Here is a 26,736-nt window from a genome sequence, read left to right as displayed (position 1 = left end):
CTATGTTACCCATCTGACTCATCATGTCACTGCTAAGGACTGGAGTTGAGGTACTAATTGGCTGTGTATTACCAGAACTGCAATTCACATTAACAGGGTTTACATTAGCGTTCGGCTCAAGAAGTGCATTCACTTCTAACCCCATACCATTGTTAGCAGTACCCATATTAGAGCTAGAGCTAATATCTGGGAAAGGAATTGGTGTCACTAATAGACCTCTCCCTCGACCAACACTAACCGGACTGCTCACATACCGAGATCCAGGTAACCTTGTGTTTTCCATAATCAAGTAATAAAAGTATAGAGATGGGAAAATAAGAAAAAAAATGTGTATACTATATCATACAGCTGTGATACCTGGACAATAAAATATCAAACCACTTTAGAGTGCCCATTCAAAAGTTTTTTTTTGTTTGTTTTTTTTTTAAAGTCCAGCAACAACTAATAACATCTTAGCTGAAGGTTCTGTGCAGTGAAGAATGATGACAGGTCCGCCGGTCCAAAGTTGGGATGATCTTCGACCACCTTGATTGAGATCCGGGTCACGGCACCAATGTGACCTTTGATCCAAACTGGCCCAGTCTGACCCACTCCTCAACAGCACACACACTCAATGTGGATGATATTATCGTTTATTTTCTGCACACAGAGCAGTAAAAAGGAGAGAATAGTGAGTCTTTTCAGCCGGGATGCAGTTCCGTCCACAGCAGTTCTCTCTAACTCTGCTCTCAATATAACAAACAATTTACTCAATGTTGTATTTAACAAGACATAAAAATAAATCAAAATTCTGCAATGTCTTAAATTTAAATGTGATCGTATAGTGCATTTAACATTAATTATGAATATAAATCAAATTATTAGAACATTAATACAGCATAACAGTTTCAATAAACATTTTCAAAACATAGGAAATACTATAAACAATTACCTGCACACAGAGCAGTAAAAAGGAGAGAATAGTGAGTCTTTTCAGCCGGGATGCAGTTCCGTCTACTCAAGAAAACATTTCACGCAGTTAGAGCACATGGGAAAATGGCGGACATTAGTGCATTCATGCAAACGGAAATAAAAGTATGAAAATTCCAAGAAACATATACAGAAAACACTCCAAAAATCAACCAGTGCCCACTGTGTGCAATCTCTTACATGCATTGTCTAATATTCGAATATTAAACCAATATTTTATAATTCTTAGCACGGAGCTGCAAAAGAACCGACTCACCCACAGCAGTTCTCTCTAACTCTGCTGCAGATATTTCGAACTCAGCGCGCAATAGCGCCACCGGCGTGGCCAATAGGGTGCGCGATTTCATTACAGCAGGATTTATTTAAAGAACCCTCTGTAATATTTATCCCGTTACATATACCTAAATAATTGTGTAAGAAAAAATGCATTTAGAAACAGTGGAGTTCCCCCTCCCCTTCCTCACAGTGGTTTGACCCACTGCTTGCTTTCCCAGTTCATCTCACCTACTCTGCACACACGAGTCAGGTGTGTTGCTGCTGCTCAGTTAATGTTAAACTCCATTAAGTAGGGGATTTTACTCACTTTAAATAAAGCGATTCTCTTTAATGTAGTTGATGCAGACTCATTCATAAATTAGTTGTGGCAAAAATGCTTATTAGCGATGTTTTTTTTTTTTCAATGAATCTACTATATTAGCGATTAAAATATTACTTATCTAGTTAACGTTAGCTTGTTTACAATAGCTTGTTTCATAGTGCACTGTACCTACTCTATACATAGAGCAGTTACTGTAAATTGCTTAAAAACATTACTTATTTTATATATATTTTTCACAATAACAGTCATGTTTATATTTTATTGTATGTTGATGGCCTAACCGTAAACAACACAAACAATGCAATAAATAGTTTTGAAGAAAAATCTGCTTTGTCATTGAACCTGGGAAAACTTAATGACACAGTCTCCATGCTACAATAATAATGATAAAAGAAAAGTTTTTCACTGTGGGGACATATCTTTATAAGTACGATTAGATCAGGGGTGTTAAACTCTAATTCACAGTGGGCCAAAATAAACTGAGATAAAGTCACGGGCCAAACTGAATATTTATTCAAAAATTAACTGCAACTGATATGTAATGTTCAACCTTTTTTATGTGGAAACAAACTTTAGTTTTGCTTAAATACAGGATTTGGAACAACCAGAGCTTGATATTACAAACAGTGGTGTTCATGTCGTAAATTTTGACCATACACTTTTTGACAAACTCTCCCTCATTAAAGGGCAGATTTTGCAATCTCTGCTGCCACAATAAAGCTTTACAGCCTTTACAGCAGCTTCACTTTTTGATTTTGCTTTCATGAACATAGTCTGCCGGGAAACCAGACTTTTTTTCATCTCCTCTGCCTTCTGGAGCTTCTGCTTTACGTCCAGGTCCTTATACTTCTCATAATGTTTTCCTGTCATAGCGTCTTCTTATGTTCTATTCTTTCGTTACAGACACGTTAGCTCCGTTAGCACACAAGACAAACAGGTCTGTCCTTTATATTCGTGAACAGATAATCTGCCTCCCTCCTGTCTTGAAAGCTCCTATTGTCCATCTTTCGTTTTGGCCATTTTAGTGGAGGGTGGAATTAACTTGCCCGATGTGACTGTAACATGGTTGTTAACGACTGTCAACAGAGAATGAGGGGCTCTTGCTGTTCGTGACTACGCGTCAATACAGTGGCAAGGCATTCTGGGATTTGTAGTATTAGCGGAGCATGCGGCTAGCCAGCTGTAATGCACATTTGATATGATCTCGCGGGCCAAATATAATAACACCGCGGGCCAAATATAATAACACCGCGGGCCAGAGTTTGACACCTCTGGATTAGACTATTATTTGTGTCCCCCTTCAAAAATCGCTCATGAGAAATTTTATATTGCCCCCCCTACTGTAAAATGAAATTTACGCCCATGCCTGTATGTTTTAATATCTGTATAAAAAAGTTGTAGAAATAATTTTAGGTCATTTAAATAATTATTCTGTCATTAAAAAGAAAAGATTGTTGCTGTACACAGAACACTAAACACATCTCTATACTGAGTTAGATTCAGCTTTATTTTTTGAAGTAACAGTGAAATGAAAGTTAACATGGCCGTTATCATGGAAAAGGGATTCAGAAATTCCGAAACTTATTAAACCCGAGTGATTCAGAATAGTCTGAATCAAACAAACAGCTCAACACGGCTGTATTTGGAGTCGGTTCAGTTCACTTGATATATGATTCGGTAACGCGGACGGCGTACAGTAGGTTTCGTTTCCACCGAAGTTTGAACACAAGGAAGTGAAACTGTGTGTCTGTATTAAAGCCGAGTGGAGCTCAGAGACAGACATTTCTCACTTCAGCACAGCAGACATGACATTCTCTCTCATCATTAATACCATCATGACCGTCAGGAGGTAAGAATTGAAATGAATTCATCCATTCATTCAACATTGCTTATGGTTCCTTTACATATGTCTTTATGTTTATTTCTGTATGTAACGCAACAAAAACAGTAGCCTAACAGATCGACTTCCCAAATGAATACATAAACGAATAAATGAATGAATGAATGAATGAATAATTCAGCTCTCTTAGAGAATAAATGGAGAATATATATATATAGTTAATTTATTATTATTATTATTTTATTATTTTATGAAGCTACAAGGCTAGGGTTAGAGTAAGGGTTAAAGTCAGGCTGTTGTAATAAAAATACAAACAGGAATCATTTTACAATGATTTCACAACAAATAAACTGTAATAACTCTAACTCCACTGATCATTTTCCTTTAACAGCATGATAAGGTTTATTCCTTACACCACATGTTTGTGTATTAAAGTTTATTTATAGAGAATTTAGCATTTTATTTATTTAATTATTTAATTAATTAATAATCATTGATGTGCATGAAATGTGGCAACACACACGCTGTTAATATGTTAATGATAATATGCTAATGATCATGTGTTATATGTATTTTGGGTTCACAGGAGAGCATAAAACTGCAATGATGACTTTACCACAAACAAGCAAGGGGAGAATAAAAAAGTGAGTGATATGATACATGGCACATGTCTAGAAAAACAGGTCTGGTTTCAGTTTAGTATTTATATATCATGCCATACTGGTCGGGTGATGCAGATAAGTCAAGTGTATCAGTGGATCAGGCAGACAAATACAAACAGGGTTAGGGTTAGGTTTAGGGTTAGGGTTATGGTAGAGCAGGAAAGAGCAGGGTCAAAAGCAGGATATGAGTAAAAGTAACTACAAAAACAAAAAGGTTGCTGGATTAAACAATGGACATTATTCACACAATAATAGACAATCAAACTGTAAGGTAATTGAGATACATGAAGAAGACAACCAATGACAGGACGGGGTCAAGACAAGTTGTGAACACAACCAAAAAAATAAATACGTGAAAGAATTATATGGCAACCCGAAAGAGCATGCTTTAGTAATCAAATTACTGACATGACTGTTGTTGAATCATATTACACTAATTGCACATTTGAATTCCTGCTATGAAATGTAGCTCTCGGGTTTTATCAGATAACGGGTTAAAAACAGACCCAAATGCAGGATAGACAAAAACACACGGTTTATTAATAAAAACAAAAAACAAAGACAAAACAAAAGACAGGGACAACACAATACAAAACAATTAGACACATAAGGGACATGTGTGCAGAGGTGGGAAGGAACAGACAAGTTCAGGCCAGACACGTGAAAACAGAACTTAAACAAAGGCACATGAAAAAAGTCTGGGCTAGATCCTGACATTCTTTATCTTATGCTCCAGATTTATATTTTCCCAGCCAAGAGATAAGCAAATTTGTAGCTGCTCAGCTACACCCCCTTTTTTTTAAAGTTACTTAAAAAAATCATAAGTCCTGGAGAGTACTGAAGGAGAAGACTTCTTAATGATTACACAGGTAGCCAGATCACATTATGAACAGACAATCTAAAATCTACAATTTTCCACCGAACATGTTGCATCGTAGAACACAAACGCAATCAAGTCTTCAGATACTACTAAAGATACTACGTTCCCACGGTATTTATGGTTGTACTCTGGCGCTCTCTAGTGGTATAATGTAGTTTAGTGTTTCCTAGTTTTAGATTTTTTACTGTGATTTTTTTTACTTAGATTTTTTTCTTTTAATCTTATTTCCACAGTCATATATGGGACACATCTTAGAAGCAGGAATAAACAAGCACACAGTCTGCTTTCACCGCTGTGATAAAAATAAGAAAAGTGTCTTAGATTTACAGAACCAACTTTGATAATGCCAGACTCATAATGTGCTTGTGAAGTAATAGAACAGCACTTTAGTTGACAGCATCACTTCAGCCAAATCTGAGATTTTTATTTTTTTTTACATTCCCTTGTATTTTTTCTTCATAACACTTTATAACATATTTCTTTACAACCCATTCCATATTTTTGTAAGTATTGTTTAAAGTATTGTTTATGATGAATTCTACAATGATTTTTATTAATACACTCTGTAGAAAATCATAACTCGTGTTTCTTTACTGCTAGGAATTTAAAAACAAAATCAAGCATGGCCACACAATCACTCAAAACTCCCAGCATATTGGCTTCATCAATCAGTTTCTTATTTCTCCATAATTTTCTGTAATCAATCATCATTACCTCATAATTCTTCAAATTTCTTGAAAATTACTAACTATAAAATGGTTTTATATTCCTTCATTAGATCTACAATAATCCTTACTTTGGGAATTTTTCTTACTTTTGACTCTTGCAATATTAACTTTTTTTTTTATAATAATAACACTTCATCCTTTCTTCATAATCCTTTTTTAATTACTTCACAATCATTTAAAGTTCTCCAGCATTTATATGTAATCATGCCACAAACTACTTTTTTAATTCCTCCTTAATCTTCCATAAACCCCTTAATAATCATTCATTTTCCATATTCTGTATAATCTCTTTACCATGCATAATCTTATTTAAAATAAATAAATAAACAAACAAACATACAAATAAAAGAATAAATAAATAATTTTAACATTCTCCAATGAAGAAATGCCTTTGGAGCCACAGCACCACCATTTATCGACTACCTGAAGGAGATTCTCAGACGCTACCCTGATGGAGGACAGATACTGAAGGTGAAAATGAACTGTATACTTGTTTTTGCAGGTTTATAAGTTAAACACAAAATATTATTTAAAGCATAACAGACTACGTTGTTTTTACGTTAGATGTTATTTTACATGTATTACTTCATATTCATTAATAATAACTACACAAAATGTCACTCTATATCACTCTATATATCCATATTACCCATTCATAGTTTGTAATAATGATGTTATAAACCTTTCTTTGTAATTCCTGTTATTCCTCCCTTTTCTTCCATACTCCCTCATTTCTATATAATCCTTTACAATTCTTCATAATCCTTTATAGATATCTCATAAACACTCCATAAAATTCACCATCTATTCATTCAATCCATAAACCCAACACAAGCAACTGTAATTCATTAACATTTAATTACTGCACAATTCCTCATTGTTTCCTTATGAACCTTCATAATAACTTCTTAAACCTTACGTTACAATTTCTAAATTCCATAATCCTGATTTTTTTTGTAATGCTTAATAATTATTTCATAAACCCCCCAAATTTTAAAGGAACCTCATAATTATGCTTCATAATTAATTGAAATTAGATATGTTTTTTTGGGAGTGTGACTTTATGAACGATAAGTAAAGCATTACAAAAGTTATTCGAATTAAAAATTTTAAAGGAACCTCATAATTATGCTTCATAATTACTTGAAATTAGTTCATATTTTTTAATTCGAATAACTTTTGTAATGCTTTACTTATCGTTCATAAGGTCACACTCCCAAATAAACATTTGCATTGTCACCATAATGATTCCATCAGTCACACTTAATTTTTTATTTCATTTTATATTTACAATTTAAAAGCTTCACTATGGTGTATTTATTGGGAATCATTTATAATTCATTACTTTATATTTCATGCTCCTTCACAACCCTTCAGATCTCCTTTCAGACCATGCACTAAGCAGATGGACTGTCATATAAATAAATGAGTCTCACTCTGAGTGTGTTGTTTAACAGGAGTTGATACAGAACGCAGATGATGCCGGAGCATCGAAAACTGTCTTCATCTACGATGAGCGAAGATACGGTACTGATAGCGTGTGGAACCCTGCACTGGGGAAGTATCAAGGTATTTCTATTCACATTTATGTTGCCAGGTGAACATTCAGGGAAGGAGCAAATATAAACTAGACATTTGCAGGCATGTCAAAAAATTTTTTGCCACTTCATACTGTACATATAAGATCATGAAGCTTCCAGGATTGTGGTGCGAACCAAAAAATATAACTTCAGGAATAGTTAAACAGGATTTGACTGAACAAAATAAGAAAAAAATTGGTCTGAAATAATTAGAACTGTGCTTTGAATTTCCTGTATGCTAAAAGGTTTCCTTTTATAAATGACACTGAACACAATAATGTCTCATGAAGCTCCTCTAATCATTCCTTGATAACATAGTGCTGTATTGCATGGGTCATGTATTTATACATATTCGTTACAGTACACAACCTTTCTAACTAACAATCTAAAACTTATTTTCCCCTGGAATGTCATAACCCAGTTTTAATTTTATTCCACGTCAAAGGTTTTTTATTGGAATAAGTCCATCAGTCAGGTACTTGAAGTACACTACTTCTTCTTGTTAGAGTTTTCAGTTTGATCAAACTACTCTATTTATATTAGTGTATAATAGTGCATAAGTATGCAATTTGTCACTTATAAAAACAAAACAACCCCCAAAACAAAAAACCTTTTTTCCAGAATTGAATCTCACTGTAGTTTAGATTTGCATATGAAATCAGCACAGAAAACCAGTCCAACAGGATGTCATTTTTTAATTATTTTTTTAAAAATTCCAGCTAAACTGATTCAAAGATTCTGACATTTATTTTGACAGGTAACACTCTCAGGAACAAGGCAACCTTTCACCAAACCTATAATATCTACTGCTGTGATTCTGACTGTCTTCACACATGTGCTTCTATATACACAAACATAAATACAGTGTTGTATAAATTATTAAAGCAATACTAAAAGTACAAGTATCGTACTAGAAAAAGACTTTGGTAGAAGTGAGTTACCTTTTAGAATATTACTCTATTAAAAGTCTTAAATTATCTGATATATACTGTACTTAAGTATCAAGTCATTTTCTGATATTTAATGAATTTATGTATTTGAAGTAAAAGTAAAATTTCAGTGATTTTCGGTAGGCATAAGAGGCACTTCATCCGGTAGGAAGAATCTTTCATTCCAATGTACAGAAACATTTCTTGCAAATATGGCCACAGGTGTATAACGTTATCTTTTTCACCCTGTTTACCGCTGTCATTGGGGTGGCCGTCTAAGACAGGGGTGGCCAACCCGTGGCTCCCTGCCCGGTTTCATGCGGCTCTTACGTTCATATCGAAGTTCATTTTTTCACTTTTAATATGCGTGTTCGCTTCGCTTGAGTTCAATATGGTATTTTCGTCAAACGCTCATGTGATTGGTATGAAAATACCTCAAAGTTTCCCAGCAGGAGCAAGATCATTTGAGTAAACAATTTGTGTCAAGTTCGCTCTCAAAATGGCAGGGAAAAAAAGGTGATGATCATGTGTGCCCATGTGTATGATGTGGCTCTATGCGATAACACAGTAAAAAATGTGGCTCTTGGTCTCTGACTGGTTGGCCACCCATGGAGGAAAACAGGAGGTCCTCCAGCAGGTGCTTCTGCCTCCTTTTGGCAACATTACACTGAAATAGAGCGTGCGGAGCGTAATGCAATCTAGGAGCAGTGATTCACCAAACCACCCTTAATGCAGTTGCACACATTTCTTCTGATTTTATTTTGTAGTAACGAGTAACGAAGATGCTTAGTGGAAATATATTGGAGTAAATGTATACATTTTATCTAGGAAATGTAGTGCAGCAAAAGTGAAAGTTGACATAAATTTAAATAGCGAAGTAAACTACAGATACGTGAAATTTCTACTTAAGTACAGTAACGAAGTATTTGTACTCCGTTACAACACTGAATAAATATAAACAACATAGCCTACAGTATATCAGTTTATTCTAAATGTTGATGTGAACATTTTTATAAACTTTAATTATGTATTTTGATTTATCCTTTTATAAATTATAATGCTAAGTGTCATCGTTACCTAATTATTCATGACACTGTTAATTTTAACAGGTGTGGATATGGTGTATTAGAGAGAAAAAAATAAAGGCTTCATAGTGTTACTGAAAACTTATTGAAAAAGAAAGAAACTTAAAGTTTACATCAGAATTTGGAGAGTTTTAACACTGAGCAGAAATATGGAAATATGGAACACTATTTTCTGTCAAACAGGTCATGCATATAGTTTTTACTGTAGATTTTGAAACAAAAGTTGACAGACTTCTAAAAAAATGTTTTATTTGTAAACAACCAGAATTAAAGTCTCTTCGTTTCTCCAAGATTGTGTATTATCATAGAAAATTCTAAATTATTATTTTTAAAAATGGCTTTTTATTTTAGCATTAGAAAGGGCGTGTAGGTAAACAAAAAAATAATAATAATCATGACAATCAAAATCATTATAAAATAATTATTTATCTTCAGGAAATAATCAAGTAACATTAAAAGGAGTCATTTTGACTATTTGTTATTGTATACAGTATTCTAAAGGGCTTATAAAGCAATAGAAATATGTGAATCTCATATGTATTACAAAAACTTTATAAATATCTTTCATAAAGAAATTGTGCCTTACAATTTACTTAAACAGAACTGAGCTAACATAAAATGTTTCAGTCTGAAAACACAGAAATAGCATCTAGTCTCACAGTGCTAATCAGATATGTTGGATTCTGAGAAACGCTGACCAGAACAAAAATCAGGGTATATGTGGAATTAAAATGTCTACCTGCTGAAGGAGTCTACTGAGTGTCTAAGCTAATACCTGTGCCACAGTCACAGTAACAGATAACAGAGAGGATTCTGGGGGAAATTTCACCATCCCAGTCATTAGGAGCCTCTGAGATGCTTTTCTACTCACCATATGTGTAACTAGTTATTTGATATGATTATTTAAGATACTGTGATGTTCTATTTGGCTCATTATTCAGTCTGTTCTCATTCATCAACAAAGGCTCGAGTTCTAATTGATGGAGTCCCCTTAATAAAACCACATAAAATTTGCATATTTTATCCCGTCTCACCACATTACAGAAGCTAAATTTGAACATGCACTGAGGTAAAAATAATTCTATTTGACAAAACAAAAAATATTGAAATTTTCAATTTTGAACCTTCTACTTAAAATGCCATCATACATTATTAATTGGCACAATTTGACTTCAGTTTCAACGAAGGTTTCCTACTACTAATGGCATTTAGTCAGTTGGACATTATGACCAGTTCTGACTGAGTGTTATACCATTTCACTGTTTTTGTAGGACCAGCGCTTTATGCGTTTAATGATGCAGACTTCACTGAGGAGGACTGGGAAGGGATTCAGCGAGCTGGCAGGAGCATCAAGCACGATGATCCAACCAAAGTGGGGAGATTTGGAATCGGCTTCAATTCTGTTTACCATGTTACAGGTGAAAATTTAAAGGAAATGACATATCATTAAACAAAGTGCAAATGATAAGTTTTTCACCTAAATTGTAAAGTCAAGTTTTGGTCAAGTTTTTGACATGCTTGAAAGCTTCATTACTCATTTACTTAAAAGCTTAACTACTGGAATTATGACTCAGGCAGTTGTACTGTTAATACCTGGAAATATTTGGGCTGTCAGAATTCTTTGAATGTTTCCAATAATTATTCAATAATAAATTCAATAATAATTTTAAATGTGGTATTGATTTTAATATTACAACAGAACTGTACAGTATATAACACATTATTCACACACCATGCAATCATAACAAAATAATTATGAAAGTTGATTATGAAATTATACAACCCAGGAATTACTTATCATCTGTAAAATATTACTGCATTAAACAGTTAGATAAAATCATGAAAAACAACAAAAGTTTTGTAAGAACAGACCACTCTAAACAGATTTGGGGAAATGTTAAAAATGAAGAACTAGTGTTCTGAGTTTAGAGCTAGTTAGAACTAGTGTTCTAAGTAGCTACTTCCCCCACTGATTAGTGATGGAAACGGGGATAGTAGGCACAGAAAAAGTCATGGGAGAAATGGGAATTTATAAGTTATGTGGAGTTCCAGAGTTAAAATTGTAAAACATGATTAGAATTATTTTTCTAATTCACAGATTTGCCAAGTGTATTTAGCTCCAAACACCTTGCAGTTTTTGACCCACAACAGCTGATGTTTGATGATGAGCGTGAGGGTTACCGCTGGTCCCTGGATGATGAAGAGGACAAAAAGCACATTTTAGAATTTACAGATCAATTCAAACCTTTTCAGGATATTGTTAATCTAATCTGTGAGAATGCATGTGCTTGGGAGAAGATCATTAATGAAGGTTACTTTAAAGGAACACTCTTTCGGTTTCCTCTGCGTCATGAGGCCTCTGAAATTTCTGACAATTTATATGACTCCAAGAAGGCCACCCAACTCTTTGACAGCTTCATTCCAGATGCAGATATTAGTGTTTTGTTTCTAAGATCAGTCTCATCCATTTCTTTGTGGCATATTGACTCAAATGACACAGTCAGCATTAGGATGAATGTTTCTGCATCATCTCCATCCAGCCCACTCCAGGAAAGTGAGGATTTCAGAAGAAACTGTTTGCAAGGCAAGACTAGCTTTAAAACAGTGTCCTGCAGATCGCCATGTCAAGAAAAAACAACCACCAAGTGGCTTGTGACAGCCTGTCGCTTAACAGAAGGACGTGTACCTGAGATCGACTCGCTCGCTGGCAAACTGAGTTTTTACCCTCAGGTTGACATAGCATTTCGGTGCGACGAAGACAGTGCATGTGGCAGTGGAAGACTGAGCTGCTTCTTGCCCCTTCCAAACAATGAAACAAACAGGACAGGACTCCCTGTTCATATTAATGCATGCTTTGGACTTACAGACAACAGAAGGTACATCAAGTGGCAGGAAGAGGATCAGAAGAATGATAAATCAGCAGAGTGGAATGAGCTGCTAATGAAGGAGGTTCTTCCTCATGTATATCTCAAGATAATCCAAGACAGTATACAACTATCAAGAAAGTCGGTACTGCCTGTAAATGCTGTGTACAATCTCTGGCCTGATCTGAGAGCGACGGAACATAGGCCACGTTGGCATGAAGTTGCAGTAGATCTTTTACAAAGATTATTCAAAAATCAGGAAATCTTTTCCCTAGCTAAAAATGAGAAAAAATGGGTGGCTGCTTCAGATGCAGTTTTTTCAGGTGATTATACTGACACCAATATAATGTCTGCAGTTTTCCACATACTGATGGAGGAAGAAGAAAACCTTGTTACTGCTCCTGAACATGTTCTGCTCAGCATAAAGGGAACCTTCCCAAAACCTGAAACGTTAAAATGGGTGACACCAGGTTTTGTTAGATCTGTGCTCCACAGAAGTGACACTAAATCAATCTGTAAGGATAAGAAACTGTCCATCTTGGAGTATGTTCTCAGTGATGGGAGATATGAAGAACTAAAAGGTCTACAGCTTCTGCCACTTACTGATGGAAGTTTCAGGTCCTTTACAAACCGTGAAGAGGACACTGCTTTAATTGACAATGAAAAGTTTTCACGGTACGTTCTGTTGTATTTTATCTTAGGAGTTTTGTTTGGTGTGTCTTCATGTGTTGTGTACATTAAAGTAACATGTATATTCTTTGTCCAGAGTGTTGCTACCTTTTTGCAAAGACAGATTTTTGCCTGAAGATTTGAACAGCAATACAGCCTATCATCTGAGACGCATTGCCATGACAAGTAAGGAAATTATGTCTTTTGTATATTGTAAAAAAATGTTATGATTAGGCCATTCTTAAAAATATTCTTGTTTGCTGTAACCCGACCGACCCTGTCAATTTTGGACCGACTCATTCATTTTTTTTTTGCTTTAAGTCCGACCGACTTGCCGGTTGTAAATTTGCGTTAAGGCCAACCTTTTTTTTTTTTTACTCTTCAAACAACTAATACAAAAGCAATAAAATAATATTTATTATATTTTAGTAAGTATTGTAAATATATAAATTGCCTTGGCCTACATACAAACGAAGGCTACGTTCTTTCTTTTAAATAAAAACCTGTGCTGTCATCTATGTTTACACTATTGGTTAACGGATGTCACACTATGGCCTGTGCATTTGCTTCGTCTCATACTCTCACTCACTGTCAGAATGAACGGTTCGGGCTTGGTAATGATGGCTGCGGCTGCAGCAAACAAAATGTTTGCGGTCACCGTTCAAAGTCATACGGGTTTGGGCACCATAATACATCTAAAAAATTCATGAAAACAGCTCGATACCGCTTTAACTTGGCACGAAGTTCTGGAAAAACTGTGCCTAGCATCAAAATAAGGTTTGCAATGATGCGCCCGAAGGCACGGGTTGAAGACCCAGTCAGTGAAGTCACGATATGCTAATTTGTTTAAAGTCATACCTACATTATCACCATCACCAAAATTGTACTTTTTTTTACATTGAAACTTGGAAAAAAATATATAGACCCACCTACCGAACACTCCCCCCCCCCCTTTTTTTTTTTTTTTTTACTGTTACAGCAAACCAAAATATTTTTAAGGATGGTCTTATGGTCATTTCATAAAGTCTCTCATTAAAAGGAATTAAGAATCCCATACCAACAAAATACCATCTTCTTAACTTCATAACATATGATATTTTTATTGTTATTTTAATGCCATTGTAATAGAATCATAATTTCTCACTTTAGCTGTGTAACATGCTTCATATAAACAGTAACAAATAAGCATTACAGGCAGACTGTAAAACTAATCAAATGTTTGCAGCTTTTTCTGAAGACTTTATGTTGCTAAAATTGACATGCTTAAGTAATAACTACGATTTAATGATTTACACAAATGTAAATAAAGTTCTATTAAAATTATTTATCTGCTCTGATTAATTCTAGATTCAAAACTCTATCAACTGATTAATTTGGATGCAAACAGTGTAGCTGCATTTGCCAAGAAACACTTACCCAGAGATTGGAAAGAGACAACAGGTCATGTAAAGTGGAATTCTGTTAAAGATGATCATCCACCAAAGACATGGTTGAAAGAATTCTGGAAGTTTCTGAACACTCACTGGACAGAACTAAAGGATTTTATCGGCATGCCTTTAATACCCCTGGAACCACTCCAACAAGCATGCAGTACTGGAATGTTAGCAAGATTGGAGGAGAAATCCACTTTAATTTTTCAGAGCAGCAGAGAGTCCACCTTGTCAGATCAAATGCAAAAAATGATAAAGGCAATCGGAGGTACTGTCATTAAGAAAGATGAGTGTCTGAAGCATCATGACATTGAAAGATATGTACTAACACCATCCCCAAGGAATGTCCTACAAATTCTTTTGAATTCAGACATACACAAGGTTGTCAATGGCATTGCCTCTGCTTCAGTTCATGAAAAAGAAGAGTTTAAAGCCTATATCTCTTCTTTAGATTGTCTTTCTGATGTAGAACAAGATTTACTGTCAGCTCTGCCCATTTTCAGATTGATGTCTGAAAAATATGTTGCCATTGAGTCAAAACAAGCAGTTATTTTAAAGTCTAACCCAGCCATTCCCAAGGATTTACCTGTACCTGGCACCATAGTCCAATGTGCAAATGAAGCTGATCGCAGACTTTTGACTCTTCTAAAGGTTGACCTTCTGGATACTGCTCAGTTAGCCATTTACTTGGTAGACTGCATTGTTGGCACGATTTTCACCATAGAGGATGAACAAAAAATAATGGCTTGGATGCTAAATCATGGACATATCCTATTCTCCCAAAGTGATGAATTGCTGAGAAAAAGCAGGAATCTCAGTTTCATTCTGACAGAAAAGGGTGAACGCAAAACACCTTCAAGTGTTTTTGATCCCACAAACAAAACTTTCCTAGATCTTTTTGAGGAAGACTTCTTCCCACCGCAAGTTTATAGGTCACCAAAGATGCTAGAAAGCTTGAAACAACTTGGTCTACAGACAAAAGAAGAAGAATTGTCACCAGCAAATATACTTCATGTCGCCTCACAAATTCAGAAGCTCCACATACACTCACGAAACAGAGCTTTTAAAAAGGCTGATGTTCTTGTAAGGATATTGAATGGAAATGACTTGCTATCAAAATTTTCTGAGGGGAAGAGACAAGAACTTATTCAGTTGCAATGGGTTCCTTGTGAAAGTCCAAATCCAAACAAAAGTAAAAAAAGCCAGAAGCGGTATCTCTACAAACCAACCGAAATAAGGGCTTCAAAGTATTCTGCAATTGTGGGACATGTCATGGCTCTTGCTTCAGACCTAAATGAGAGTATCTGTCAAAAACTTGACCTTTATAGTCCTCCTCCAGTTGAAAAGGTCTTGGAGAATCTGTGTGTACTGATATCATTAGCTCCAACAATGGTCAGCCCAGATTCAGATTACGAATTCAAAAACAAGCTGCACAGCACATACAAATTCATGCAAGAAAACACTGAACATTTCAGTAAGGAGATGAACAATAAATGCATACCTTGGCTCTGGAGCCAGACTGAGTTTGTGTCACCACGGGAAGTAGTGCTCACATTTCCAGCTGAACTGGATCTTAGCCTTTACGTCAAGAAGGTAGCAGATGAATTTTTACAATATGAAGACCTCCTAAGAGAGTGTGGTGTAAAAGAAACACTTTCTGATGCAGAAATTGAAGCCATACTCAGTGACATTAAAGAGAACATTGATGACAGAACTCCACCTTATGGAGAGCCCTCTGAACTTAAAGTGTCAACAGCCATCCTTGACTGGATGCGAAAAAATGAAAAGACTTTACAGGACAGTACACCTGTACCAGTCAAGGCACAAAACCAAAACTTCACCCTTCAGCCTTTGAAAAATACTGTTTTTTGTGATATCAGTGATGATGGGTTGGAAGATCTAAAAGAAGATAAGGAGGAGTTCTATGTCATCCATGAGGAAGTGCTACCCATCACTGCAAGATGGCTGAAAATTCCCTTTCTTAGTACCCGTATTCTAAAACCACAGATAATTGGACATGAGGAAGACTATGAGGGAATTGAGCAATGTGGTCAAACAGAGCCAATCACTCAGAGAATCAAAAACATACTCAAAGAATATGATGACGAAAGAGATATTTTTAAAGAACTCATACAAAATGCCGAAGATGCTGGTGCGAGCGCCTGTGGATTTATGCTGGACTTCAGAACACACCCTTCTGAAGGACTTATTGATGATGGTATGGCTCTATGCAATGGTCCTTGTCTTTGGGCTTTCAACAATGAGCTGTTCTCAGAGGATGATTGGAGAAACATTGTTAGAGTTGGATCTGCATCAAAAGAAACTAAATTTGAGAAAATTGGGAAGTTTGGACTGGGTTTCAATGCTGTTTACCACGTGACAGATATTCCGTCTATTTTGAGTGGAAAAACTCTTTTAGTTCTTGATCCAAATGTAACACATTTGGAAAAGCACATACGAAGTAAAGCAGTTCCTGGGATTAAACTTGACTTGTTCAAAGAGAGACTGTTTAGAAGGTTTCCTGGTCAGTTTAAATCTTATCAGGGAATTTTTGACTGTGATCTGTCAAACAGCAAACAGAAATATTACAACGGAACTCTGATTAAACTACCATTTCGCACAGCTGAGGAGGCCTGCAAGTCAGAAATTAGCTCCAAGGTGTATGACAAAGAGAGCATAAATGCACTCCAGCAACAGTTAACAGATGGTTCTTTTACTCCTCTGTTATTTCTTAAGGACATAAAGTTACTGTCTCTTCAAATCTTTAAACAGGAACCAATTGAGACAGTCATGAAAGTCTCCAAAGAGGTTGTATGTTCAATTAAAGTTACAAATGAACAGCATCTACAGGACATCAGGGAAGCTCTGACAAACATTGACACAATCTGCCACAGGACTGTTGATTGTTTTGCTGCAAACATTGTGGAAATAGTTTGTGAGTGTGCAGAGAGAACTAGTACCCAATCCTGGTTCCTTTATTCATGTTTTGGAACAAAGGATTCTCTGAGAATGTTTCAGAGAGAAGTGAATCAATGCAAATTTTCATTACCAATTGGAGGAGTCGCTGTACCTCTCAAAAGAGAATCAGACAATACTTGGTCATCAGATGAAAGATGTGCAGATGGCCAGGTCTTTTGTTTTCTTCCTCTTCCAATTCATACAGGGCTTCCAGTTCATATCAATGGATCTTTTGCAGTCACATCAAACAGAAAGGCTCTGTGGGAAAGTGGAATAAAACTGGAGTGGAACAAAGCATTATTACAAGATGCAGTTGCTACAGCCTACTTCACCGCATTGCTTGAGTTGAAGAAAATATGCCAAAATGGGAGTCTTCAAAACTATGACTACTACAAATTCTGGCCTGATATTGAACAAGTAAACAAAGCATTTCAACCTTTGGTTAGTGCTTTTTACACAGCCATTGTACAGAGCTCAGATGTCAGATCCCTTGAGCTCTTGAGTAATGGAAATATCTGGTGCTCCTTCGACAATGCAAGATTTCTTGATCCAAACATTGAAGAAAATGAGGCAGTGGGAAAACTTGCCATGGAAGTGTTCCTGAAATATACTGAACCAAACTATTGTGCTGTCCCTTTGCCAGCCTGGGCAAGGCAGAATTTAATTCGATGTGGCTTCAGTGAGATTGTAAAGGAGAGAACTTTTAGCTGGTTTGACTTTTATCAAGTTGTTTTTAAGAACTTGAGCAAAATGGATGCATATGGCAGAAATGCTCTCATATTAAATGCCATAGACTTGAATGATCAAAAAGTTGACAAATTGCTGAAAAGTAGTGCATGCATTCCAACACAGAATCTAGAAACACTTCAGTTCACCAACAAACTGGTGAACCCTCATGGTAAAGTAGCATGCTTGTTTGAGCCAGAGGAAGGTCGCTTTCTGGAAGGTACCAAAAATGACTACTTCACTCCAGAAAGGATACATCGATTGTCAGGCTTGGGAATGTTGACTGATGTACTCCCATTAGAGGAAGTTATAGAGAGAGTGAAGGCAATCTCCCAGGTTTGGGATAAAGACAAAAATAAAACATACAAACATCTTCGTTGTCTCTTTGATTCAATGAAAAAATCCTGTCATGTTGAATCTTTGCAGTGGGAAACCCTTAAGCATACATCCTTTCTTCCTGCTGTTGGTACCAATCAGCACTTTGAAGTAGTGACCATACTTAAAAAGCCATCTGAAATCTATGACTGCCAGAGCAACCACTTGGTAAACATGACAGAATTCACTGTAGATTTTTCTAAATTAGGTGTACTGCCGGATGACCCAGTTCTCACAAAGTTAGGGGTGATGAAGAATCCATCAATTGAGACAGTGCTCAGACAACTCAAAGAAGTACATCGGCATGTGAAATCATTTGAAAATTCTGTACTCCTTAACATTGCTAAAAGTTGTTATGACTATCTCAACAAACATCTGTTGGATGATGGTGATCCCACTGCTATTATGGAACATGCACAGTCGATCCCATTTGTTTTAATTGAAGATCACTTTGTAAATGTCCCATCAGTGGCCATGGGTGGTGAATTTGAGGCAAAGCCTTATCTCTATTTTCTTCCCACAATCTTCTCCAAATTTGAGAATCTCTGGAACTGTATTGGCATAAGCAGACAATTTACAGTAGAGCAATTTAATGCAGTCCTTGAAAAAATTAGTACCTTTTCCAGACCACTTGATAACAGGGATCTTCATGTCTGCCTTGACATACTTATAAAAGGGCTGTATAGGGCTACATCTGGAACTGTTGAAAACTGTCTAATGCCTGATGAAAGAGGTGTGTTGACAAATTCAAGCAAGCTGAAATTTAATGACACTCCTTGGATGCCAGTGCAAGCTGGGGTAACCCTCTGCCATAAACTAATACCTCGAGAGGTTGCATGCTGTTTTGGTGTAGTGACAACAAGACACCATACACTACAGAATCATCTTGTCAGTGAGTTTTCACCCTTTGCTAAGGAATTCGGACAACAAGAGAAACTAACTGTTCGGATAAAAAACATAATTGAAGCTTATCCAACCAAGAAAGATATTCTGAAAGAACTCATTCAGAATGCTGATGATGCAGAGGCAACAGAAATCCATTTTGTATGGGACAAACGGAAGCATGGGACTACAAAAACATTTGGGGAAAGATGGGAGTTGCTTCAAGGCCCGGCACTTTGTGTGTACAACAACAAGAAATTCTCAAATGAAGACCTGATAGGAATTCAGCAACTAGGAGAAGGAGGAAAACATGGTACTTTGGGAAGGACTGGGAAATATGGTCTTGGTTTTAATTCTGTTTACCAGCTGACTGACTGCCCATCTATACTGACTGGTGATGAATATCTCTGCATATCTGATCCAAACCTAAAATATGTAGAAGCTGGAACAAAGGAGTCACCAGGCTGCATGTATTTAATGGATGAAAATTTCAAAACGTCTTTCCAGGATGTTTACCAAACTTTTCTTCCTGAAAAATTTCCTCTTAATTCTGGAACCATGTTCAGACTTCCACTCAGGACAGAACAAATGGCAGCCCAATCAGAAATATCTATAAATAAAGTTAGAGATGGTGAAATTATGGAACTTTTCCAGGCTTTAAAATCAAATCCGGAGGAACTGATTCTCTTTTTGAAGCATGTTACAAAAATACACTTCCATGAAATCAACAAAAATGGAAGTGAAGTCAATTATTTCCTAATTGAGAAAAAAGTCATTGAGAGTACGGTGAAGCAAAGGGAAGATTTTCTTAATCATGTTTGCAAATCCTTTAAATCTGGAATTGTAATTCCACTGCAAACTATCTATAAAGTTCTGATCACATCAGGAAGAAAAGAAAGCCTCTGGATTATTGCAGAGCAATATGGATCCTTTCTACAAAATGAAGAAGAAATGCATGTCAAAGTACCTCACGTAGGCCTGGCAGCTTGTCTAGGCACAAAACCTAAAGAAAATGAATTTCATGGAATGGCTTTTTGTTCTCTGCCATTGCCAGGAGAAACTGGTCTTCCCGTCCATATGAATGGAAACTTTGAGGTGGATCATTCTAGAAGAGATCTATGGAAAGAGGATGGTGAGAGTTTAAAAACTAGATGGAATCAGTTACTGAAATTAAAGATCATTGCACCTCTGTATGCTGACCTGCTAACACACATCTGTTCAAGCTTCAAAAAAGGTGAACCCAAAGCCATAGAACATCTTAAATCACATCTTCACTTTTGCCTGAGGTTCTTTCCATCTGTGTCAAAGAGTGTAGCCCAAGCTTGGCATGATATGATTAATGAAGTCTACAGGTCAATCAATCAACGAAACCTACTGGTGATTCCAACTCTTAGAAGGGTTCCAACACAGAAACTGGGAACACTTCAGTCGCATGTCTCTGATTCAAAGTACACATTTAACTGGTCAAGTGTTTCAAAACCAGATTCAACAGATTCACCTCATTTCATAACAGAGGAGCACTTTAGCATTCTTCAAGTTTTGGAGCACACAGGTATGAACTTAGTACCATTTTCATGGCTATTCGACAAATTTCGACAGAGTTTTAAGACTGCAGGTGTGCAAGTGGCTGAAGTGAGTCCTTTATCAGTGATCAGTTATTTGAAGAAGAAAAGAATGAATGATCCCTCACAAACTACTGATGATTTACCATTACCCATCAACCAGACTTTGATCAAAGATCCAACCGGATGTAAAAATCTATTGAAATTTTGCCTTAGGACTGCTAATGAGGAATCTTTCTCTGTTGACCTTAATGGCCTGCCTCTCCTCCTCACCCAAGATAAAATGTTGAGGAAGTTCAGCTCCAATTCTCCAAAGCTCATCTCACAGTTTGCTGATATTTTTAAGGAACACAAGTCAGAGTTTGTAGAATACCAGGTAAATTCTTGCCAAGAAACTATTCTGCAAAAGGGGAAATATATTGAGAAACTAACCATCCCTGTGGCATCAAAGTTTATAAAGCCGGTTCTTCAACAACATCTTCAACACTCACTGCGTAATGAAACAAATTGGCTTCATACAGCAGGAAAGGAAACAAAAGAATGGCTGAAAGAAATTTGGAATTTTTTTGATAATGAAGTCAAAGTAAAGGATTTCCAAGTTGGAACAGAAAATCAGGTCTTTAGTGAAATAAAGAATCACTTCTCTGGCAGTCCGATTTTGCCTGTCATCTATCCAGGACAAAAAGAACAGTGCTTTCTGCAAAAAATCGAAAATCTACATTGTATTGTTCAGGATCCAAAAGAACAAATTTCTGCCATTCTCATTAAACTCGGATTCATGACATTAGACCTTGATTTCTTCCTAGGGCTTCAATTATTTTTGACCAGATATGTAAAACCAGAACTGTTAAATATCAGTGACTGCAGTGCTGTTCTGAAGCAGTTGGACAAAGTTCCTCATTCAGAGTTTGAGAAGCTTTCTGATGATGAAATTGATGAGCTTCAACGCTTCTTACAATCTGGATCTACAAAAACAAATGAGTATCAGAGTATGTTAAAGTCTTTGCCTTTATTTCAGACCATTTGTGGAAAACGGCAAAGAATCGATTATCACAGCAATGTATTCATTTTGCATACTGATTTCCAGGACACCTTTCCAAGCTTGTACATGTTTGATCACAAAGACTGCATTTTTCTCAAATACAACTTTGTAAATGAAAGCCTATCAAGATTTCTGGATATTAAGATTTTGGATGATTTAAAATACTGTGTCAAATTTGTGATTCCTTCTGTACACAAGCTTACTCAGACCCAGCTTCTTGATTTGATAAGGCTTCTATTGGACCTGAGCCAAAGATCACCTGACTATAAAGACTATAAAGACAGCATTGCCTTAGCATTGAGAGATGTCAGATTTATTCAGGACATTAACGGCTGCCTTCAGGAGGCCTCATACTTTTTTGATGATGCCGTAAACCTGTATAAAGTTATGCTTCCAAAGCACAGATTTATCCCAAAATCTTTCTGGGAACTATTCAAAAATAGTACTAGAGCAAAATCTCTCATCAGGAGCCTTGGACTAAAGCATAAAGTATCTGAAGAAGAGGTAATAACATTTGCTCATCAAATTGAGTCAAATGCTAAAGGTGACACTGAACTGCAGGTTCTTACACTCAGATCTGTAACTGTGCTTAAGACAGCACTTCATTTGGGTGATGAGAAAAAGTCAAAATTAATGCAAAGAATCGCAAGCATAAAATTTATAGTGGCTTTGCAGATTGAAACAAAACTTTGTGATTATCACAAAGCATTTGCCCAAGGAAGGGATGTGGTTGCCATCAAAGGCTCATTGCTTGAAAAGCAGTCTGATCATCAATATCTCATATGGACTGCCATGCCAATACTGCCCTCAAGGGACTTCAATCAGAAAGAGTTAAATGCCCTAAGGACGGCTGGAGCCTTGGATGAACCACCCTCAGAGCAGGTCATGCAGAACCTAAAAAATATCTGTAGATCTCAGTGCAGAACTCAAGTGCTAGTGGAGACCAGAGCTAAAGTGTTCAAGAACTCATACGCCTACTTACAATCTGTGCCTTTTAATGAGTCTGTTTTGGCTGATGTTCCTCTTGTTCTTGTTGAAAATGACACAAATCTTGTGAAAGCTTATCAAGTAGTCCTGACACTACCTAATGCTGATGAGTTCAGGTCATACCTATACCCCATACAATCAAAACATGCAGTGTATGCAGATTTCTTCAAGAAGATTGGTGTTGAAGAAAAGCCTACTGTCACACAATTCTGTACTGTACTTAATGAAATCTATACAGAGTGCTGTGATAAAACCACACTTCAACCAAACCAGCAGAAAACTGTTCAGCGGGTTGTGCAGCAGCTTTTCTGTCTGATAAACAAAGAGGAAAAATTAACTGATTTTCAGAACATCATGCTTTACCTCCCATCATCAGATGGAAAACTCTATGAGTCCAGCACATTGTTTTTCAATGACACCTTCTTTCAGGCCAGCAGACTAGAGGATTCACTAAAAACAAAACTGAAGCTACTGGTGAATCTAAACCAATGTCACCTCAATGGAGATCCCTATGAACATCAAAAACTTTTGCAGTTGCTTCCGAAAGAAATTCAGCCTAAACTGCTCTCTCAAGTAATTTCTGTGAACTTGGTTGGTGCACATGTGGAACACTGCGATTACGGAAAATCATGTGAATTCAGTGGCTGGTTTGAAAAACGTCTGTCTTCTTGTGAGTTCCGTCACAGTATTATATGTCTGATCAGAGATCAAAGCAACGGCACCATTTCACAGGCTAAAGCCACACACATGTGTGAAAAAATATTTGGCAAAATTCAAATTGTCTGTCGCAAGACTTTACACACTGAACTCTTGTTAAATCATCAGCCACTAGAAGGTACTGAGACTGAAACTCATGTTTATGTGGAAAAACAGCAAGATGAGTGTGTTTTCTATTTGAAGCACAATGATAACATGGCTCTCAAAGTGGTGAATGAGGTCAATATGTTTCTTATCAAAGAAATCAATGCTCTTCTTGAAAACTCCTTGAGTTCCTTAAGCCTGCTAGTACTCGGACAGCTTTTATTATGTGAAAACATGGAGGATGTTGAAACGACCTTGGAAAATCATGGAGTCCGTAACATTGTGAGTCATGAAGAGGGACTTTTCCGTCCAAGCCCTGGAACTGCTATACCAGAAGAATGGCATGATTCCCTTGATATGGATCTCCTCAACAATTTTGAGAAAGGGGAGTATGTTGGTTTTAGCAAGGATGAATTAGAAAATGAATATATTTTTGCTATTGTTGTGGAGTGTCTGGATGAGTATCCAGGACACACCAAAAGAAATCCTTCAAGATACAGAATACAGATTGGAAATGAAAAGATCATTGAAGTTAGCGCCCTTGACCTTTATCAGTTTAAGAGAGAGAAAAGATCAAGTTCATTTGGAAATGTTACCTGCACAGACATAGACATTTTGCCTGAACTATCAAGGTCTAAACCTTCACAGTCTGTACCATCCCCAAAAAGACCCTTACCACAAACTTTGGAGGAGGTTAAAATAGAGATTGACCAGAGCTTGGAAGAGATCTGGAAGATGTCAGATGAGGACAAATCAAAGGCCATTAGACGCTTGTACTTAAGGTGGCATCCAGATAAAAACCCAAAGAACACAGAGCTTGCTAATGAAGCCTTTAAATATTTGAAGAAAAGAATTGAAGATCTACAGCAAGGAAAAACAAAACACAACACATCAGCACAACAAAACACAACACATTGGGCCAACTTCAGCAATTTTTATGATAGATGGAACTATGAAGCTAGAAGTCACAAAAGAGGACGGGAGCAGTCCTATCAGAACAATTTCAGATGGCAATATAATTTTTGGTCACATTTCCAAGAAACACCAAGACCAAACAAAGAGGAAGCTAATCGCTGGTACAGACAAGCACAATGTGACCTTCTTGCTGCTCAGAGTGACTTTGAATACAACCCAAACCCAGAGTGGTGTCTTTTTAAAGTGCATCAGGCAGTGGAAAAAGCTCTAATAGCAACAGAGTTCAGAAGGAACGGAAAGCATCCTGGAACTTCATCCACCATCACCAGCCTTGCCCAGAAAGTATCACAGTATGCTGCCTACCTTAATGACTTGCCCCTCATTGTGAATCAGCTGAAGGCACTTGGTGTTGATGCTAAGAGAACTCAATACCCAAACTGCCACCCATCACCACACATTCCACATGAACAGTTCAAAACCAAAGATGCACAAGAGGCAGTGAAAATAGCAACCGAGCTGCTAATGAAACTTGACAAATATATTACTGTCATTTAAATGTAAAAACAAAATGTTTGTGATAACTTGAGCTAGTATGAGCATTATGTTTTTTTTTTAATCTTTTTTCCAATGTAGACATATAAATGCTATTTTGCTGAATATGCTGAATTATTTACTATTTCATTTTCTTTTTACAATTGTTTGCTTTTTTATCCATCTGTTCAGCCACAATTCAAAAGCAATTCTTTTCATTAGTTCACTTTCAATACATTTTTATGTATTATTACTTTTCTCAGCTTCAAGTTATTTCAGTGACTATTGTGGGTTTTTCATTCTTTAATGGGAAGATAATTACAAATATTATGCCCTGAAATTTGTCTTAATACATAATTTTCCCTTTACATATTTTCTAAACTTTGACATTTATCTTCATCTTTCCTCATTTTAGCATTGTTGTACTTTCTATACTTTACAGTAAAACATTGTCATTACTGCATTGTTGTTAAACATGAATAAAAAAGGAGTCATTATAGCTCATATTCAAGATTTGTGAATTTATTGCCATTTACAGTACATAAAAATAATTATTCTACATGTTTTCTGCTCACCAGCAAAAGTATGATATACTGTAGAGTGCTCAAATGCTTGCATACTCTGAAAGAAAATTTTAAACATTGTCATTTATTTGGAAAATATGAATGCAAAATATTTTTTTTTCCTTATTTAAGGATTATGGTCATAGGGTTATAAGTCATTAATTATCACATAGTTCTTCGGCTTCTTTTAAAAACCTAATGATAACTGAAATCACCTAAACAAAGCGTATCAAATCTTTACATATTCTAGAATGGTTGGCCACATTATAAACACACCGGCTGACACACAGATGTTTAAATGGCTTTTAAAGTGAAGTTTGCACTGACTTGGCTGGATACTGACCATGGAGAAGACAAAAGAAGTGCCAACGGACCTGCATAATAAGGCAGAGGAACCTTATAAAGTAGGAAAAGGATATAAAACGCTATCTCAACACTTGAAAATGCCAGTCAGTGCTGTTCAAACTCTGAAAAGAGCTGGAAAGTAAGAGGTTCTGTTGATATTAAGCAACGGTCAGGTAGAGCGACAGTTAGTTATATACCTGTTAACATGAAAGGAGATGTGGTTTTCCATGTATTAATATATTTTTAGTTATTTACAGGAATATAACTAGAAAATAGGTAGTATTAAAAATGAAATTAAAAAACTATTAAGGTTTGCTTAGTTTTATATTTGATGTAAAAAATATTGCTGTAAATTTTTTGTATTATAGTTTTTAATATTAAAAATTAAAGAGTATTTTCTGCATTAATCTCACATCTGTTACCTTTATTTTGGTACCAGAATTATACACCTTGTAGTTTTTGAGATATACTCATTTTAAATTGAGCAATTCGTTTACAAGCAAAAGGCTAAAAATAGGCAGAGGGTGGAACAGAATTACAAGTATTCAAGTATAAATATTACAAGTATTCAAACTTCACACTGGTGGATCACAACCAGGTTGTAAAAACCTCTTCAGAATGACAAAAAAGAAATGAGCAAAAGACAAAAAATAGAAACGTCCATGGAGTGTTTTGGAGGATACGTGAACTGTAGGGGGGTCCAGTAATGGTGGTAACTGGGACTTGATGTGCCTCATGACAATCTTCTTAGGTGTAAGTGCCACGGGACGATAGTCATTGAGGCAGGACACTGTAGACTTCTTTGGGATGGGAAC

At 36.2% G+C, this 26,736-nt stretch overlaps 1 protein-coding gene across 1 annotated transcript; it reads left to right on the top strand.

The window, feature by feature from the left end:
• The first annotated feature begins 3,273 nt into the window (after positions 1–3,273).
• si:dkeyp-118h9.7 (sacsin) lies at positions 3,274–25,517 on the top strand. The gene is made up of 8 exons (XM_027175289.2): positions 3,274–3,416; positions 3,994–4,051; positions 6,061–6,148; positions 7,135–7,246; positions 10,543–10,689; positions 11,370–12,810; positions 12,902–12,990; positions 14,152–25,517. The coding sequence occupies exons 2-8, from the start codon at positions 4,011–4,013 to the stop codon at positions 25,035–25,037; spliced, it is 12,804 nt and encodes a 4,267-aa protein (XP_027031090.2). The 5' UTR covers positions 3,274–3,416; positions 3,994–4,010; the 3' UTR covers positions 25,038–25,517.
• Positions 25,518–26,736: the final 1,219 nt, after the last annotated feature.

The sequence above is a fragment of the Tachysurus fulvidraco genome, chromosome 6 (assembly GCF_022655615.1).
Source record: "Tachysurus fulvidraco isolate hzauxx_2018 chromosome 6, HZAU_PFXX_2.0, whole genome shotgun sequence".
Taxonomy (NCBI): Eukaryota; Metazoa; Chordata; class Actinopteri; order Siluriformes; family Bagridae; genus Tachysurus; species Tachysurus fulvidraco.
The sequence above is the reverse complement of the archived record's forward strand: the minus strand, read 5'-3'. Positions and strand labels throughout refer to the sequence as shown.